The 19,011-nt window shown below is 38.3% G+C and overlaps 1 protein-coding gene and 1 non-coding gene across 5 annotated transcripts in view; both read left to right on the forward strand.

Moving 5' to 3' along the window:
- SPEN (spen family transcriptional repressor) overlaps window positions 1-19,011 on the forward strand; it is an 87,275-nt gene that overhangs the window by 47,308 nt on the left and 20,956 nt on the right. For all 4 annotated transcript variants that reach the window (XM_012763054.3, XM_075994357.1, XM_075994359.1 and 1 more), the window contains 3 exons: window positions 8,559-8,719; window positions 11,985-12,185; window positions 16,574-16,725. In XM_012763054.3, coding sequence (XP_012618508.2) covers window positions 8,559-8,719; window positions 11,985-12,185; window positions 16,574-16,725 — 514 coding nt within the window. The remainder of the gene's footprint in view (window positions 1-8,558; window positions 8,720-11,984; window positions 12,186-16,573; window positions 16,726-19,011) is intronic.
- On the forward strand, window positions 11,695-11,798 carry LOC142869902 (small nucleolar RNA U13). The gene has a single exon (XR_012918449.1). It is a non-coding gene; the product is annotated as a small nucleolar RNA U13 (small nucleolar RNA).

A 19,011-nucleotide genomic window follows, 5' to 3' on the forward strand; every position in this document is an offset into this window, starting at 1 on the left:
AGCCTGAGCGAGACCCTGTCTCTACTATAAGTAGAAATAAATTAATTGGCCAACTAATATAAGAATTAACTCTAACCAAAGAGTAATAAGCTTAAAAACATTATTAGGCCAGGTACAATGGCTCACACCTGTAATTCCTAGCACGTATCGAGGCCAAGGTAGGAGGATCGCTCGAGGCCAGGTGTTTACAACTAGCCTGGGCAACATATTGAGACCCTGTCTCTACAAGGAAAAAAAAAATTAGTTGGGTATGGTGGCAGTGACTGTAGTCCTAGCTATTCGGGAGGCTGAGGTGGGAAGATTGCTTGAGCCCAGGAGTCTGAGGCTGCAGTGAGCTGTAATCACACCACTGCACAGACTCTGGCTCTTAAAAAACCAAACAAAAAATTAACTGCAGCTCTATCTGCATTCCAAAGAATTACTTAGATACTTAACCCTTTGTGAGCAAGCTAACCACATGCACTATTCTTAAGCTTGATTTAAGCAACATTTTCTGCCCAAATAAGACATTTTTTAAAAAGCAGTCTTTAACGATTTTCCCCCCTCATTTATGTAAACTATTGACTTGAGACTAGGAAGAGAAATAAAATCAATTATTTTAATTATTGTGTTTGGTTTTACCACCACTTTAGTGACCATGAACATTAAATCTAGTAAGTCTTAATCTTACCTACCTATGAATTACCTACCTGTGAAGTAGTTTTAGATGATAGAAGAAATTTGGTAGACTAATCGAAGTTAAAGTATTGGTTGCATATAAAAAAGGGCATTTTTGCTTTATAATATATCATTTTTCTCAAAAATAAACATGTTCAATTTAAACAGTTCAGGCAGCTTTTCATTAACTTTGGCTCTAAAGGGCTTTGTCGATCATTTATAGAGTTGAGTGCTGCAATACTTTCTCCCTTTCTTTTTTTTTTTTTTTTTTTTTTTTTTGAGACAGAGTCTCGCTTTGTTGCCCAGGCTAGAGTGAGTGCCATGGCGTCAGCCTAGCTCACAGCAACCTCAAACTCCTGGGCTCAAGCAATCCTCCTGCCTCAGCCTCCCAAGTAGCTGGGACTACAGGCATTCGCCACCATGCCCGGCTAATTTTTTGTATATATTAGTTGGCCAATTAATTTCTTTCTATTTATAGTAGAGACGGGGTCTCGCTCTTGCTCAGGCTGGTTTCGAACTCCTGACCTTGAGCAATCCGCCCGCCTCGGCCTCCCAGAGAGCTAGGATTACAGGCGTGAGCCACCGCGCCCGGCCTCTCCCTTTCTTTTGTAATAGTTGCAGTATCACCAGTTAGAGCTGACTCATTGCTCTGATGTCGTTTCTGAGGAACTTTATGTGGGAAAGACAGGTTGTGAGACCCTTGATTCAGCAGAGCCTTATAGACAGACAGTAGCAGATAGCTTGTTACCTTGACTGGTTTAGAATCTTTCATCTTTTCTAAGGAACAAAGAAAAGGACCACAAACTTTGTATTTTATTTCCTAGTTCATTGTGTGCGTAAAATAAAGTTTACCATTTTAACTTTTTATTTTTTGAGACATAGTCTCGCTTTATTGCCTAGGCTAGAGTGAGTGTCGTGGTGTCAGCCTAGCTCACAGCAACCTCAAACTCCTGGGCTCAAGCAATCCTTCTGCCTCAGCCTCCCGAGTAGCTGGGACTACAAGCATGCGCCACCATGCCCGGCTAATTTTTTATATATATATATCAGTTGGCCAATTGATTTCTTTCTATTTATAGTAGAGACGGGGTCTCGCTCTTGCTCAGGCTGGTTTTGAACTCCTGACCTTGAGCAATCCGCCCGCCTCGGCCTCCCAAGAGCTAGGATTACAGGCGTGAGCCACAGCGCCCGGCCTATATTTTTAATTGGTCAATTAATTTATTTCTATTTTTGGTAGAGACGGGGTCTCGCTCAGGCTGGTTTCGAACTCCTGACCTTGAGCAATCCGCCCGCGTCGGCCTCCCAGAGTGCTAGGATTACGGGCGCGCCAGCCTTTGTTTGTTTTTAATAATAACTGTCCTAATGGATATGAAGTTGTATTTCATGTGGTGGTGTTTTTGTTTGTCTTTTTAAAAAGCCAGGGTCTCACTATGTTGCCCAGGCCAGACTCCATCTCTAGGGTAGGACTATAGGCATGCACTACTGTGCCTGGCTTCATGTGGTTTTGATTTACATTTCCCTAAAAATTAGATGTTGAACATCTTTTCATGTGTTTATCGGCCATTTATATGTCTTGTGGAGAAATGTCTGTTTAACTCCTTTGCACATCTTTTAATCAGGTTTTTTTTGTTGTAGCGTCATTTTTAAAGGCCAATTTAAAATATCTTAAAATTATAAAGCAAAATACCCCATTAACATCTTTATGCAAAGTAGAAGTTTTATTAATTTCTTCTGAACATTATACTTTGGTGAGAAAAAGTCTAATTGTGAAACCAAACTACTACTACCTTAAATCCTTAGGTTGAGGGTAAGAAAGCTATTACTGCACAGTAAAAACCACTTAGCATGAATAGAATAGTTTTCACTGATGTAAACCTTACTAGAGTATGGGTTATTTGTTTAAAAATTACCAAAATAGTTTTGTCTACAAAGTACTTTGACCTTGGTATCGACATGGCAAAGTACACATTGTAAAAAGCCATCCATCTTTTTGTCATGTTTTCCAAAATCAAGTGACACCAGAGTGCTTTGGATCCCAGCTTTCTCTTGAGTAGTCTGATTTTTAGAGGTTGACATTTTTTTTTTCTGTAAGTTTGGGAATTATTCAAAGATTTTAATGAAATGACATATTAGTAATAAGGAAGAATGGTCACTTTAAGGATCCTGTGTTTGGTTTGCAGCTTGAAATTAGCATGTTAGTTTTTTAATAGAAGGGAAAACTGTCAAAGCAATAACGTAGGGCCAGGGTTTCTCAACCTTAGCACATTAGACAACTAGAGAATTCTTTCCCTTGAGGACTGTGCTGTGCCCTGTAGGATGTTTAGGAATATCCCAAGGCACTACCTACTAGATGCCAGTAACCGTATCCCACCTCCCACCATTGTGACAACAAAAATGTCCTCTGGGAGCCAAGACTTCCCCTCAGCCCCATTGAGAGCCACTGATTTATAGGTATTCACAACTATAGGATTTGTGAATGAAATATAATAGCCAATCAATATCTAACAAAGATATTGTTAGACATTTAAAATGTTTTTTTTAGACACAGGGTGTTGCTCTGTTGCCCAGGCTGGAGTGCATTGACTTTTCACAAACATGAGCATAGATTACTGTAGCCTCCAACTTCTGGCCTCAAGCGATCTACCCCACCTCAGCCTTCCATGAGCTAGGGTCACAGGCACACACCACAGATCCTGGCTAAAAACATTTTTGGCATTTTTTAATTGTGCTTCTGCTTGCATCTCAGAAAATTTTTCTAAAAATCATTTTCTGCAAAGTTCTAGATAACAGGATCCATGAAGTATCTTTATTTTTATGAATATCAGTGATTTTTCAGTCAGGTTATTAATATGTATCATTTAAAGTCCTAGGACCTTAGAATAGCCATTATTTTTCTTGTCTGATTAATGAACTATCAAGAAAAAAAAAACTATACAGTTTACAATCAAGTAATATTTGATCAGAAATTTTCATTTCAATCTTGGATATTAAGTTTAAACACTTCAATTTTACTGAGCTTTATGTGCTTTCCTAGGCATTAATCTCAATCTCTTACACAATTCAGATCCATAATTTCTTTGAGGCACAGCTATTATATATCCAGTATCATACTAGGCTCTGTATTTACAAAGATGAATCCAGTATTAGACTTTAAACAAAGCTGGTAAATGAGTTAAATCCTTTCACAGAGCTGGACATTGTGAGACAGGAGGATGGCTTGAGCCCAGGAATTTGAGGTTGTAGTGCACCATAATCATGCTTATGAATAGCTACTGCACTCAGGGCTGGGCAACATAGCAAGACCCTGTCTCTTACAAAAAAAAAACAAACCAAAAAAGTAAAAAGCCAGTGAATTTTATAGGATGGGGTGGGATGAGGATCTCAGAAACAGCTACACAGCAGAACATTAATACTGGAGCTAATCTTTAAAGGCAGGCAAGGAGGGAAAGTAAGGTGTCTTTAACAGGAATGGGTACAAAAAACTCTCTTATGGTTGCTTATGTGCTGTGCCGAGTGCTAAGTACTTTATTATCATGACTCACTCAGTCTTTACAACCACCCCTACACACAAGAAAGTCAGGATTAGAGACAAAGTAATTTAACCAAGGTTCATATATAAATGTGCCCATGGTTAGAAACTGGTATAATACTCTGATGTGGATAGATCGTTAATGGATTGGGTTGGAAGGTCATGAGAAGGAGTGGCTAGAAAATTATTTTGGGGCCAACTTGTAAATGGTCCTGTCTGCCTTCCTGAGAAATGAGGACTTTATTCTGTAAGTATTTGGGAGCTATCAGAGATGGAGGATTGGAGTTAGGAAGGGAGTCATAGAATGCTAGAGCTAGTAGGGACCTTTAAAGACCATGAGGTCTGACAATCCACCAGGGAGATTGGAGTTTAGAGAGGCAAAATGAAGTGCCTTAGTAGGCCACCCACTTGAGTGTTTCCTTCCTATTTTTCTGATTTAAAAAAAAATAGAGGCTTGAGCTAGGCATGATGGCACACACCTGTAATCACAGCTACTCAGGAGCCTGAGGTTGGAGGATCACTTGAGCCCAGGAATTAGAGAGACTTAATTCAGCTTACATCAGAAGTGGTAGAGTTGAAAATGGTAGTGGTGTCACAGACTGTCTACTAAACTAGTAGATTTTTTTTTTTTTTTTTGAGACAGAGTCTCACTTTATTGCCCAGGCTAGAGTGAGTGCCATGGCGTCAGCCTAGCTCACAGCAACCTCAAACTCCTGGGCTCAAGCAATCCTCCTGCCTCAGCCTCCCAAGTGGCTGGGACTACAGGCATGCACCACCATGCCCGGCTAATTTTTTCTCTATATAATAGTGGGCCAATTAATTTCTTTCTATTTATAGTAGAGACGGGGTCTTGCTCTTGCTCAGGCTGGTTTCGAACTCCTGACCTTGAGCAATCCACCCGCCTCGGCCTCCCAGAGTGCTAGGATTACAGGCGTGAGCCATCGCGCCGGGCCTAAACTAGTAGATTTTTGCTTGTTCTTAAAACTTTCTAGGCAGAGTGCAGTGGCTCACGCCTGTATCCTACCACTGTGGGAGGATCATTTCAGCTCAGGAGCTCGAGACCAGCCTGAGCAAGAGCGAGACTCTGTCTCTACTAAAAATATAAAGAAATTAGCTGGACAACTAAAAATATGTAAAAAATTAGCCGGGGATAGTGGTGCATGCCTGTAGTCCCAGCTACTCCGGAGGCTGAGGCAGAAGGATTGCTTGAGCCTGGGAGTTTGAGGTTGCTGTGAGCTAGGCTGATGCCAGGGCACTGTAGCCCGGGCAACAGAGTGAGACTCTGTCTCAAAAAACAAACAAACAACTTTCTAGATTCAGGACCCTTTTACATTTTAATTTAAATTAAATTTAACTTTAAAAAAATTTTTTTTTTGAGACAGAGTCTAATTTTTTTTTCTATATATATTAGTTAGCCAATTATTAATTTCTTTCTATTTATAGTAGAGATGGGATCTGGCTCTTGCTCAGGCTGGTTTCGAACTCCTGACCTCGAGCAATCCACCCGCCTTGGCCTCCCAGAGTGCTAGGATTATAGGCGTGAGCCACTGCGTCCGGCCCTTTTTTTTTTTCTTTTTTTTAAGACAGAGTCTCACTCTGTGCCCAGGCTACAGTGCCGTGGCGTCAGCTTAGCTCACAGCAATCTCAAATTCCCAGGCTCAAGTTATCCTTCTGCCTCAGCCTCCTGAGTAGCTGGGACTACAGGCATGTGCCACCATGCCTGGCTAATTTTTTATATATATTTTTAGTTGGCCAATTAATTTCTTTCTATTTTTAGTAGAGATGGGATCTTACTCTTGCTCAGGCTGGTTTCGAACTCCTGACCTCAAGCGATCCCTTGGCCTCCCAGAGTGCTAAGATTACAGGCATGAGCCACCGTGCCTGGCCAGATTTAACTTTTTTTGAGATAGCGTCTCACTCTGTTGCCCAGGCTAGAATGTGGTGGCATGATCATAGTTCACTGTAGCTTTGAACTCCTGGGTGCAGGCAGTGATCTTTGTGCCCCAGCCTCCTGAGTAGTCAGGACTATAGGCATGTGCCACCATGCCCAGCTAATTTTTAAAATTTTTTGTAGAGACAGAGTCTTACAGTGTTGCCCAGGCTGGTCTTGAACTCCTGGGCCCAAATGACTAATGACTAATATCTGTATTCATACTGTGATTGTAAGGTTTTTTGGGTGAGGTATCTGAAGAAAATCTGGCGTCACACAGATAATATAGTTGAAATAAGAAGGATCTGATGGATCCTGTAAGAGGATCTTGAGTCCTTACAGTTCCTCAAACCACACTTAGAGGATTGCTGTACTAATTTTGACTTGTAAGAAAATGGGATCTAGAGGGAAAACTGAAGCCCAGTCCATTATGAGAGGCCTGGCAATGGTAGATTGTGGTCCTTTCTCAAGGCTTTTATCCCCAGTAGTTTGTATTTTGTATCTCAGCTACCTCATTTGGGCTCTTACTGACCCAGGTTTATTTCCCTGCATTTTAAATTGCAGAAGATTCTGACAACCTCATTAATTTTTCTCATCTTTTTTGCCTTAGCTTGTGAGAGCTAAATAAAAATGCTGTGTAAATTCTCAGTTTTCTAGAAACATTTTTGGTTTTCAATAAGAAAACACAGTATTTATTTCTTTAAAAAAAAAAGCAGTAGCAAATTTTTCTCAGCCTAGGCTTGGACTCATTTGTCTGGATGCATTAGTGATTGTCTTGGCTATAAGGTCTGTAATTTTAGTATAAATGACAACCACCTCCATAGGTCTTTTCCTCTAGCTTATGTGCTTAAGATAGACTAACTACTCAGTTATTTTCTTCAAAGGTAAGACATCAGGGAGGAGGGTATAAAAGAAAATTTCAGAAAGACAGCATCATCTGTAAATAGCTTTTTATTAATCTATTTGAGAATGCCATAAAAGAAGTTACAACCACAGCAGTCCAGCACATCTAGTGCTGAAAAGAGAATTTTATGTTCTCATATAGTTCTTAGGCATAATAAACTTATTTAAATAAATTCCTCTCTTTTTTTTTTTTTTTTTTTTTTGAGACAGAGTCTCGCTTTGTTGCCCAGGCTAGAGTGAGTGCCGTGGCATCAGCCTAGCTCACAGCAACCTCAAACTCCTGGCTCAAGCAATCCTCCTGCCTCAGCCTCCCAAGTAGCTGGGACTACAGGCATGCGCCACCATGCCCAGCTAATTTTTTGTATATATATTAGTTGGCCAATTGATTTCTTTCTATTTATAGTAGAGATGGGGTCTCGCTCTTGCTCAGGCTGGTTTCGAACTCCTGACCTCGAGCAATCCGCCCGCCTCAGCCTCCCAGAGAGATAAATTCCTCTCTTAATCTGATTCTGTAGGTAACATTTTTCTTCCTGTCTTTCAATGGACTGTCTCCCCCTTTGATTATTTTATTAAACTGAAGAGTAATAAATTCCATTTCATCAACTCTCCCTTCCCACATTGTCCACAGGGAAGAGAGCCTAAACTAACAAAATCCCAGTGACTTAAATATTTCTTCATTAGTCCTTTAAAGATTTAAAAATTATACTTACCTGGAAGATTATTTTGGATATTTGTTTTTCTAAAAATCAGTTTACCCATGACATAGTAGTACTGCTACTACTACAACTAATAGTAACAGAGCAGTGCTGCTTCATTTATTGAGTACCTGTCATATTCCAGATTTTCTAAACCTGTGGGTTATTTTATTTAATTCTTAAGCCTGTGAGATATAGGTACTATTATTATTTCTATTTTATACATTTGATATTTTTTCTTTTCTTTCCACTTAAACTTGTAGATAGATATTGTGCAGGTGGATATTTTATACGTTTAGAATTGGGGGAAATTCGGTATCAAGAAATTTGAGAAATGCTATTTTAATTTAGTTTCATTATGTTGGCCTAGAGTCCTGTTAAATGAAATAACTTTGGGTATAAAATTATGATAGGAAACCAGTTTTACTGAGGCTTAGCAAGAGGTTAAGTGATTTGTCTAAGGACACATGCTTTATGTCTGAGCCAAGATTTGAATCTAGATCTCTGAATCCAAAACCCATATACCCACTATTATTATTATTATACTAAGTGAATCGCATTGACTAGTCTTATTTCATTTGGAAAAAATTATGGATAGAATGCATCACTTGCCTTTTATATGGCATGTGATGGTAAAAGAATGTTACTTTTGCTTCCACTTTTACTGTCTTCTGGCCGTCTCTGAAGGTAGAGTATGAGATGGATGTGGAGAATATAGGGCCTCCAGAAATCCTAGTCCTAAAGTTTAGCCTGGTAGTTATTGCTACTTGTCAATTTTAAGAAGTTTAATATACTGCCCATTTTCTCTGTCTTTTCACTAAAGTCTGTTGTTGTTGCCCTTCTGCAGCAGTGATTCCAGCAGTAGTTCAAGTGATGACTCTCCAGCACGATCAGTTCAGTCGGCTGCAGTACCGGCACCCACTTCCCAGTTGCTTTCCTCTTTGGAAAAAGATGAGCCCCGGAAAAGTTTTGGGATCAAGGTTCAGAATCTTCCAGTACGCTCTACAGGTAAAATTTTGTATGACTGTACTTACCTATGTGCTACTGCTGAGGAGTGAGATAGATAGGGCAACTTGAATTTTATACTTTGTAGTGCAAACAAGTTTTTCTTTAGTGGTTCATTAACATTTAATGGCATGTAAGAAAAAGGAAGTGATTATTATAACTTTATGTAGTTTTAGTTTGTTGTCCATGTACATATATAAAGATTGCATGGTAGATGATATTTTCCTTATACATACTATCTACATAAACATTGTTTATCTATTGTATGCATATATATATAGATATAAGGATTGTATGATCATGGATAATATATAAAAAAAGCATTGTTTATTTTTGAATAAATATGTTTCTGGATTAAATATGTTGGTATTGGAGGAAATTTGGTATGATGAAATACTGATACTATTTTCAGTTAAGATTTATTATGTTGGCCTAAAGTCCTGCTTTACATGAAAGGAATTTCCAGCATAAAACTCTTATAGTAAACCCATTTTAAAATACTAGCATTTTAAATGAAGAAAGCCATGAATAATAGCCCAATTAAAAGCTATTCTGTAGTCTCTACTCATGATGTTTTTAATTGACAGTTGACAGTAGATGCTGTTATTCTTACATTGGGCATATTAAGCATGTACACAAGTTAGAACTCTCAGTACATAGTCAAACCAACAAAGACCGAATTAAGTATTTCTTGGCTAAGTGTATTTCAGTGATCATTCAATTGTTTATTAAAATTGCCTATGAAACTTACATACCAGGCTTGTGAATATAGATATTAAGACACAAAAGTTGATGAGCTTTTGATTTAGATTAGTAATTTATAAATGGAGAAGGGGTAAAATTACTTGCCTTTTTGTATACCTTTCATTTTTACAATGAGGCAAATTAACACAAGACCCCCCCAGATAGTATGACTCATGTGTAAAAGGTATCAAAATTGCTTAGCATGTTACATGACACTTCCTACACAGTTTTATCATTGAGATGATACTTGAAAAGCTAGAAATACAGCTTTCCTTCTTAATTGTTTAACATAGTTTTATTATAAATCCATATGTAAAGTTTTTATGTTTTAAGGTTTTTTTTTTTTTTTTTTTTAAAGATAGAGTCTCGCTCTATTACCCAGGCTGGAGTGCAGTGGTGTCATCATAGCTCAGTGCAGCCTTAAACTCCTAGGCTCAAGGGATCCTCCTGACTCAGCCTTCCTAGTAGCTGGGACTACAGGTGTGCTCCACCAGCATCTGGCCAATTTTTTCTATTTTTTTTTTTTCTTTTTTGGTAGAGATGGGGGTCTTGCTCTGGCTGAGGCTGGTCTCGCACTCCTGAGCTCAAGTCATCCTCCCAGCTTGGCATCCCAGACTGCTAGGATTATAGGTGTAAGCCACCGCCCTCAGCCTGTTTTATTAAGTTTTAAACATACCGAAAAGTAGAAGGATTAACAAGATGAACTCCCTCTTACCATACCCTAGATTCAGAAATTATCAGCATTTTACCATTCTTGCTTCAACTATCTCCTGTATTCTTCCTTTCCTGTACTTGAGTCTTTTTTTTTTTTTAGTTATACTTAAGTTTGCAAGATCTGAAAGAGTCTTTTTTTTTTTTTTTTTTTTTTTTTGAGACAGAGTCTCACTTTGTTGCCTAGGCTAGAGTGAGTGCCATGGCGTCAGCCTAGCTCACAGCAACCTCAATCTCCTGGCTCAAGCAATCCTTCTGCCTCAGCCTCCCAAGTAGCTGGGACTACAGGCATGCGCCACCATGCCCGGCTAATTTTTTATATATATATATATTAGTTAGCCAATTAATTTCTTTCTATTTATAGTAGAGATAGTGTCTCGCTCTTGCTCAGGCTGGTTTCGAACTCCTGACCTCGAGCAATCCGCCCTCCTCGGCCTCCCAGAGAGCTAGGATTACAGGCGTGAGCCACCACGCCTGGCCTTGTTTTTAATTTTAAAGTGAATCCACAGTGTTGTATCATTTCATACCTACTTATAGATACATAACTTTCGTGTATATCCATAAAATATAAGGGCATTTTTCTGGATAACCACAGTATCATTCTTTTTTTTTTCCTTACTTTTTTTTTTAAGACAGAGTCTCACTTTGTTCACCAGGTTAGAGTGCTATGGCGTCAGCCTAGCTCACAGCAACCTCAAATACCTGGGCTCAAGCGATCCTTCTGCCTCAGCCTCCCAAGTAGCTGGGACTACAGGCATGCACCACCATGCCCAGCTAATTTTTATTTATATATATATATATATATTTTTTTTTTTTTTCATTGTCCAGCTAATTTCTTTCTATTTTTTTTTTAGTAGAGACGGGGTCTCACTCTTGCTCAGGCTAGTCTGGCCTCCCAGAGTGCTAGTATTACCGGTGTGAGCCACTGTGCCTGGCCCACAGTATCATTCTTACATTCTTATATAACATACAACCCATACTTACATAACATACAACCCATACTATCATATAATACCTACTTTATTTTCAGAATTGTACAGTAATCTTCAAAATGTCTTTAGAGTTTTTTCTTAATTTGAAAAAGTAATATTTTAATGATAACAAAACTTAGGTCAAAAGTTAATATTTTAGTTGTCCAGCTAATTTCTATCTTTTTTTTTTTTTTTGAGGCAGAGTCTCACTTTGTTGTCCAGGCTAGAGTGAGTGCCGTGGCGTCAGCCTAGCTCACAGCAACCTCAAACTCCTGGGCTCAAGCAATCCTTCTGCCTCAGCCTCCCGAGTAGCTGGGACTACAGGCATGCGCCACCATGCCCGGCTAATTTTTTATATATATATCAGTTGGCCAATTAATTTCTTTCTATTTATAGTAGAGACGGGGTCTCGCTCTTGCTCAGGCTGGTTTTGAACTCCTGACCTTGAGCAATCCGCCCGCCTCAGCCTCCCAAGAGCTAGGATTACAGGCGTGAGCCACAGCGCCCGGCTAATTTCTATCTTTTTAGTAGGAAAAAAATAGATCAGGCTAGAAACTTTTGTGGTTCATAAGTGTGATGATTGGGTTTTCACACTAACCTATGAGGGATGCCTCCCTCTAACCTTCTTATGACACTGGCACATTACCTGTCTGATATGAAAAAAAAATCACGCTAAAGATTTAGTAGCTTGCTTACAAAGTTCTGATTTTTCATTTTTGAAGACAGGATCTGGCTCTATTGTCCATGTAGGAGTACAGTAGCACAGTCATAGCTCACTATATAACCTCGATTGAATTGTAATTAAATTAGAAAAATAACTTGTTTTTTGTTTGGGGATTTAGATACAAGCCTTAAAGATGGCCTTTTTCATGAATTTAAGAAATTTGGAAAGGTGACTTCAGTGCAGATACATGGAGCTTCAGAAGAGAGGTATGGTCTGGTATTTTTTCGGCAGCAAGAGGACCAAGAAAAAGCATTGACTGCATCAAAAGGAAAACTTTTCTTTGGCATGCAGATTGAAGTAACAGCATGGATAGGACCAGGTAAGAGAGGAGGAAGCTGATGTTTAGTTACAAATTACATACATTATTTGTATTCTAGTTTATGAGAGGGTAGCATATTATCCTGAATGCAGACCCTATTCTAGCTTTATTTATTGTCATACTTCCAGTGTCTTCTATTTTAAAGGGTTATCAATTGATAATTTACACACTGAAGTTTGGAAACCCCTGATTTAAGGCAACTTATGAGTAAATTTGTAACGGAATGAATAGAAACATTAAAATTCTGCTCTGACTTTGTGAAGCTGAGACAATTGAGCTTTAAGACTAAGACTTACTGTTCAACTTAATAAAAAACATTATTTTGGTGAGGTAGGCTAAAGATTTTTCTGTTTCTACATTGGAGCAACACTTTTCAAGAGTCTGGAAGGAAGAGCTTGAGGCCCTTGTTGAGTCCAGCCTTCCCAAAAGGATTGAATTGATTAAAATTAGAAGATAGTTCCTAGGAGAATGGCAACAGAATGATCCTGAATTAGAAAGCAGACAACTTCTTTTTTTTTTTTTTTTTTGAGACAGAGTCTCGCTTGTTGCCCAGGCTAGAGTGAGTGCCGTGGCGTCAGCCTAGCTCACAGCAACCTCAAACTCCTGGCTCAAGCAATCCTGCTGCCTCAGCCTCCCAAGTAGCTGGGACTACAGGCATGTGCCACCATGCCCGGCTAATTTTATATATATATTAGTTGACCAATTAATTTATTTCTATTTATAGTAGAGACGGGGTCTCGCTCTTGCTCAGGCTGGTTTCGAACTCCTGACCTTGAGCAATCCGCCCGCCTCAGCCTCCCAGAGTGCTAGGATTACAGGCGTGAGCCACCGCGCCCGGCTCAGACAACTTCTTAATATCATTTTGAGGGACTGATTAGACCTGTTTTATTTCTATTATGCTCAGCATAAATTGGATCTGTTATTCTAACTTGTCTGACCTTGAAAGGTGGTGACAGAAGTAGGACTAAGGCTTATGGGTGCAACCCATTGAGAATTTCAAGGGAACATTTTATTAGCTTGAACCTTACCTATAAGACCTATTGTAAGGCAGGAAGTCTTCTCAGGTATGGCTTGGGTCAGTGTTTATCCTGTTTCAGAACCACCTGTAGTACTTATTTTAAAATGCAGATCCCGCATTTGTATAGTGGTGAGTTAAAAAAAAAAAAAAAGGCAGGGTCTATTGACTCTACCTCAGCTTACTGATTGAGAATTTACACACTCAAGTTTGGGAACCCCTGATTTAAGGCAGCCTGTGGGTAAATTTGTAAAGGAGTGAATAGAAACATTAAGATTCTCTTCATACCTTATGAAACTGAGACAATTGAGCTTTAAGACTAAGACTTTGAGTAGAATCTATAGTATAAACATGGCCCATTTATAGGGTAAACATGAATATTCTTGAAATACTCATTTTATTTGACAATTAAGAGGAAAAAATAAAAATTTCCTGATAAGGCCATGTAAATGTTATTTGTATATTAAAATAGGCAGAATTAGAGTGAATACTGCAAAATGTGCCTAATTTTACAACAAAACATAGTAATTCAAAGGAATATTATCTTTTCAAAGGAATTTGTAGGTTATGCCTTCATTCCTTCTATCAAGTTTGAGTTGTTCTACCGTAAATTATACTGAGCTAAGAGAACTCTTATTCTTAAAATTTAACACATATGGAATGGGTCAGAACTGCTTGAGGAATAATATTTTTGTCTTATAATTTATGTTAAGGTTTTCGAGCTAATCATAATTAAGTAATGAAGATCATATCCAGGGGGATTCAGTAGGTGACTCTGGTCTCCAAATGGTAGGGCTAACTTGAGATTTTTACTGTAAAAAGCTTTTTACTTAACTGTTTAGCAGCCAGGAAATAGTTGAGCTTTTTACCACTTGCTAGTGAAGATTTTGAAAAGTTTAGTTCGTTCAAGCATTGGAAAGCTGAAGATATTTTTCCCAGATGGGACAACATTAAATACCAGTTTAATGGGATATTTGAAAGCAGTTGAATATGCAGTTGAAATGATTGCTTAGGGCAAGGACTTTTTTTCTTTCTTTCTTTCTTTCATTATTTTTTTTAAATAAAGAGACGGTCTCTCTTTCTGTTGCCTGGGCAGTCCTCAAAGATCTTTTTAAAAGATCCAAATCTAAGGAACCTAACTTTGCTGATAGACCCCTCATGGCTTCTAAGATTGTCCTTTTACTTTCTTAATGATATGCATAACATGAGAATCCCCAAAACATGAAATTACAGGATAAATGAGGTTTTTCCAAGTATGGGTAGCCATTAAGATTTTGACTGGGCATGAAGGTTAAATAGGTTAAGTAGACTACATGTGGAAAACACCTTTTTTTCTTTGCTTACTGAATTTCCAATTTTGAAAATTTACCAAGCCTGTTTGGTGGGAATGAAGCCATGACAGATCTTTTTTTTTTGAGACAGAGTCTTGCTTTATTGCCCGGGCTAGAGTGAGTGCCATGGCGTCAGCCTTGCTCACAGCAACCTCAGACTCCTGAGTTCAAGCAATCCTTCTGCCTCAGCCTCCCGAGTAGCTGGGACTACAGGCATGCGCCACCATGCCTGGCTAACTTTTTCTATATATATATTAGTTGTCCAATTAATTTCTTTCTATTTATAGTAGAGACGGGGTCTCGCTCTTGCTCAGGCTGGTTTCGAACTCCTGACCTTGAGTGATCCACCTGCCTCGGCCTCCCAGGGTGCTAGGATTACAGGCATGAGCCACCGCGCTCGGCCGCCATGACAGATCTTAATGGTTGCAAATCATGCTTCCCCTTATTCTGCCCTTCAGAGTACAAGTACAAATCTCAAGATGCATCTGAATTATTTTTTCTTTTGCATGTTTTGGGAAGTATTGTTAAATGTCTGCCCACTATTACATAGTTTCAAGAAGATTGAGTTGGACTTACAGTAAAATATGCCCCTTTGAGATATGGTCAAAGTATGGAGACAGCTAGTATGACCTCTGGGCAGTTTCTGGGTCCAACTCTGTTAAACTGCATATTCTTTGATGAAACTGGTTAAGATTAGGTTGTACTACTGTGAGAACCATCAATCTGGAATCAGAAGTGAGGTGTATTCTGGCCACTTAGTAGTTCTGAAGTTGAGTTTTTAAATACCAGTGTTGCATTGACATCATCAGTAGTGTTCATTAGCTGGCACTAAACACTTTGTTTCAGTAAAGTTGATTAAATATTAATTTTGGGGGGATGGCTTTGTTTTACATTAGGAGAAAAAGACAGAGAACATGCAGTATTGTACTATAATTGTTATCAACAAAACCTTGTATGTCCCTGCCCTAGACCAAGTTAATAAATAGAGCTTCAGAGAAAGGCTATGATTGAATTAGAAATTAAGCCAGGGTTTTTTTGGGTTTTTTTTGGAGACAGAGTCTCACTCTGTTGCCCAGGCTTAAGTGAGTGCCGTGGCATCAGCCTAGCTCACAGCAACCTCAAACAATCCTGCTGCCTCAGCCTCCCGAGTAGCTGGGACTACAGGCATGCGCCACCATGCCCGGTTAATTTTTTCTATATATATTAGTTGGCCAATTAATTTCTTTCTATTTATAGTAGAGAGGGGGTCTCGCTCTTGCTCAGGCTGGTTTTGAACTCCTGACCTCGAGCAATCCGCCCGCCTTGGCCTCCCAGAGTGCTAGGATTACAGGCGTGAGCCACCACACCCAGCCTAAGCCAGGGCTTCTGATCATAAAAAAATAGAAATCTTAAATATTGTTTAACCTGCTTTTGTTTGTCAATGGGGACCATATAATACCAAAAGAAGATAATTCAGTAAATGTTGCTTCAGTTTTTATATAGTATTCTTGAATCTAAAATTCCTATATTTAGATAGTTAATTTAGATAAACATGAAATGCTAAATATCTTGTAAAATATTGAAAAGTAAATGAAGTTAAATAATGAAGGTGGACTATTTTCAGATGAGTTTATATGTCTATTTTGGATTGTAGTTTTATACCCCAAACTGAGAGCCTGCTACATAATTTTGCACCCTAAGATTAGGCTCAAATAATTATTTTTGCTAGGGCTTAAATTCTATTTCTTTGTCAGTGATTATTTTTAAAACAAATCAATTTAGCATATTTAAATTCATCCCATTTTTGTTTTAAAGATTAAACAAAGTGTTACTTCATCTTTAATGTTTTTGACAAGTTTATTTAGCCTTTGCATTCTTCTTTTGCTTTGGAGTTAACAAGGGGCAGCTATTTCTGAAATTGTTTATGATATTTCAGTTTGTGTGCATATTTAAGCCCATTATTTCAGAGATTTTATTTTTTAAATGTTGATTTTTCCCATGGTATATAAATTTACATTAAAACACTGTCTTCTCTTTTCACTCTGTCCTCATCCCGCTTACAGAAACAGAAAGTGAAAATGAGTTTCGCCCCTTGGATGAAAGGATAGATGAATTTCACCCCAAAGCAACGAGAACTCTCTTTATTGGCAACCTTGAGAAAACCACTACTTATCATGACCTTCGCAACATCTTCCAGCGCTTTGGAGAAATTGTGGTATGTTGCTTTTACAATGAAAACAATTTTAGATCTTTGTCATAAAACCTAAAGCCTAGTACAGATTATATTTGGAGAGATGACACATAGTGATGTAGCGAATATTTTTCTCATTTGTTCTGTGTGTTTTTTTCTCCTGCTAAAAGATGATTTAGAAAAGCCCATTGGATATTGTATGTTTGTTTATTTTGTTTGTGCATACATATTTTTTTATCCATTTGTATCTTTTTTTGTCCATCTATTTCTGTTGGAATGCTGTCTCTCTAGTCCTGTGGGTTGAAAGAACAATTTGCAAGAGAAAAACATGTTTGTAAAAAAAGAAGCAGCAAATTAGTGTATGATTATCATGTGATCACAATACTCATCAGAAATATGTCAAGGATTACTAGAATTTGGATGTTATGTGTTGGAATTTCAATTCTATTTGGAAGTTTTAATTTGAATCCCCCCCCTTTTCTTTTTAAAGGGACAGGGTCCAGCTTTGTTGCCCAGGCTCAAGTGGTGAAGTTGTGTGATCAGAGCTCAGTGCAGTCTCAAACTCATGGGCTGAAGTGATCCTCCCACCTCAGCCTCTTAAGTAGCTAGCACTATGGGCACTTGCCACTATGCTCAACTAAATTAAAAAAAAAATTTTTTTTTTTTCTGTAGAAACGGTGTGTGGGGGTGTCTTGCTTTGTTGCCCAGGCTGGTCTTGAATTCCTCGTCTCAAGTGATCCTCCCACCTCAGCTGCCCAAAGTGTTGAGATTACAGGCGTGAGCTACCACACCTAGCCCGAATCACTTTTTATGTTATACAAGTCATTGTTAGATTTAGGGATACAAGGATTTTTCTGTTCCCTGTGACTCAAAACTTGAATCAATTTATAGCAAAGATATTTAGATCACAGCTTTATATTTTGGATATACCATCTTGTACTGTGTTTGAAAAAAAAGGGAATTACTTCTGTTTTTCTGAGACTCTATTAATAATAAACATTGCAGAAAGTGCTATAGTTTATTTGGACTATGAGGAGTAAAAAATGTTTTGAGCAAGAATAGTTCATCTTTCAGGGGTTGTGAGTATGTGCCCATGTATCTTTCCATTTGCCTATCCATTCTTGTTTATATATCATTGCTCTAAGTAAAAGATTCTTGTCTTTTTTTAATGACATAATCTAGTCTTATAAAATATTATTTGTGCTTGTGGTTGATCTCAACCTCATCATACAGGAGCTGAGGGCAAGAGATAGAAATGGTTGATAGAAAAGAAAGAAAATAGAAAAGCTATATTTTTAGAGAAATATAGTTGACTAACCTATCTGGGCCCTAGCTTATTTTATCTTCACACAGTTATCTATTAATTTGCTGTTTGGCATTCATGAGTCTATGAGTTGATAAAACTTTCAGACATACTTTTATTTGAATGTGGCTGATACTTTAAATTTTGAAGCAGTGTAAAAAAGATGTAATTTGGTTACATGGATGCATCTCATCATGAGGATTGCTAAAAATAAAATGATTGTGGGTGGGTTTTTTTTGGAGATAGTCTCGCTTTATTGCCCAGGCTAGAGTGAGTGCTGTGGCATCAGCCTAGCTCACAGCAACCTCAAACTCCTGGCCTCAAGCAATCCTGCTGCCTCAGCCTCCCGAGTAGCTGGGACTACAGGCATGCGCCACCATGCCCGGCTAATTTTTTCTATATGTATTAGTTAGCCAATTAATTTCTTTCTATTTATAGTAGAGACGGGGTCTCGCTCTTGCTCAGGCTTGTTTTTTTTTGTTTTTTTTTTTTTTTTCTTTTATAAGGAACCAAGTTTTCTGCTAACTCAGGCTTGTTTTGAACTCCTCACCTCGAGCAATCCACCCGCCTTGGCCTCCCAGAGTGTTAGGATCACAGGTGTGAGCCACAGTGACCGGCCTTAGCTATTACATTTTAAGTGGCATGGCCCCTAATAAGATATTGCAGAAGAGAATTATTTCTTAGGATTTCATTAAATAGGCTACTTTTTCTTTATTAGCATAAATTTCTCAGTACTGATATTATGGATTTAAAATTTTGAATTTAGAGTTGCAGCACAGTTGCTTCCTCTGCAGAGAGCCTCACATGGGAAGGATTTCATGGTTTGTGACTACAAATGCTGTGTTATATAACATTTAAACTACTAACTAATATATAGATGTATTAAGATGTATAATTTTAACTAAGAAAATGATTATTGGAAATACAGCTTTTTTGAGAAATAAACACCTGTATGGACTTGGTTTGTTCTGATTTATTTTCTTGTTGGCATATGACTAAGTGGTGTT

Source organism: Microcebus murinus, chromosome 2, assembly GCF_040939455.1.
Source record: "Microcebus murinus isolate Inina chromosome 2, M.murinus_Inina_mat1.0, whole genome shotgun sequence".
NCBI classification, from domain to species: Eukaryota; Metazoa; Chordata; class Mammalia; order Primates; family Cheirogaleidae; genus Microcebus; species Microcebus murinus.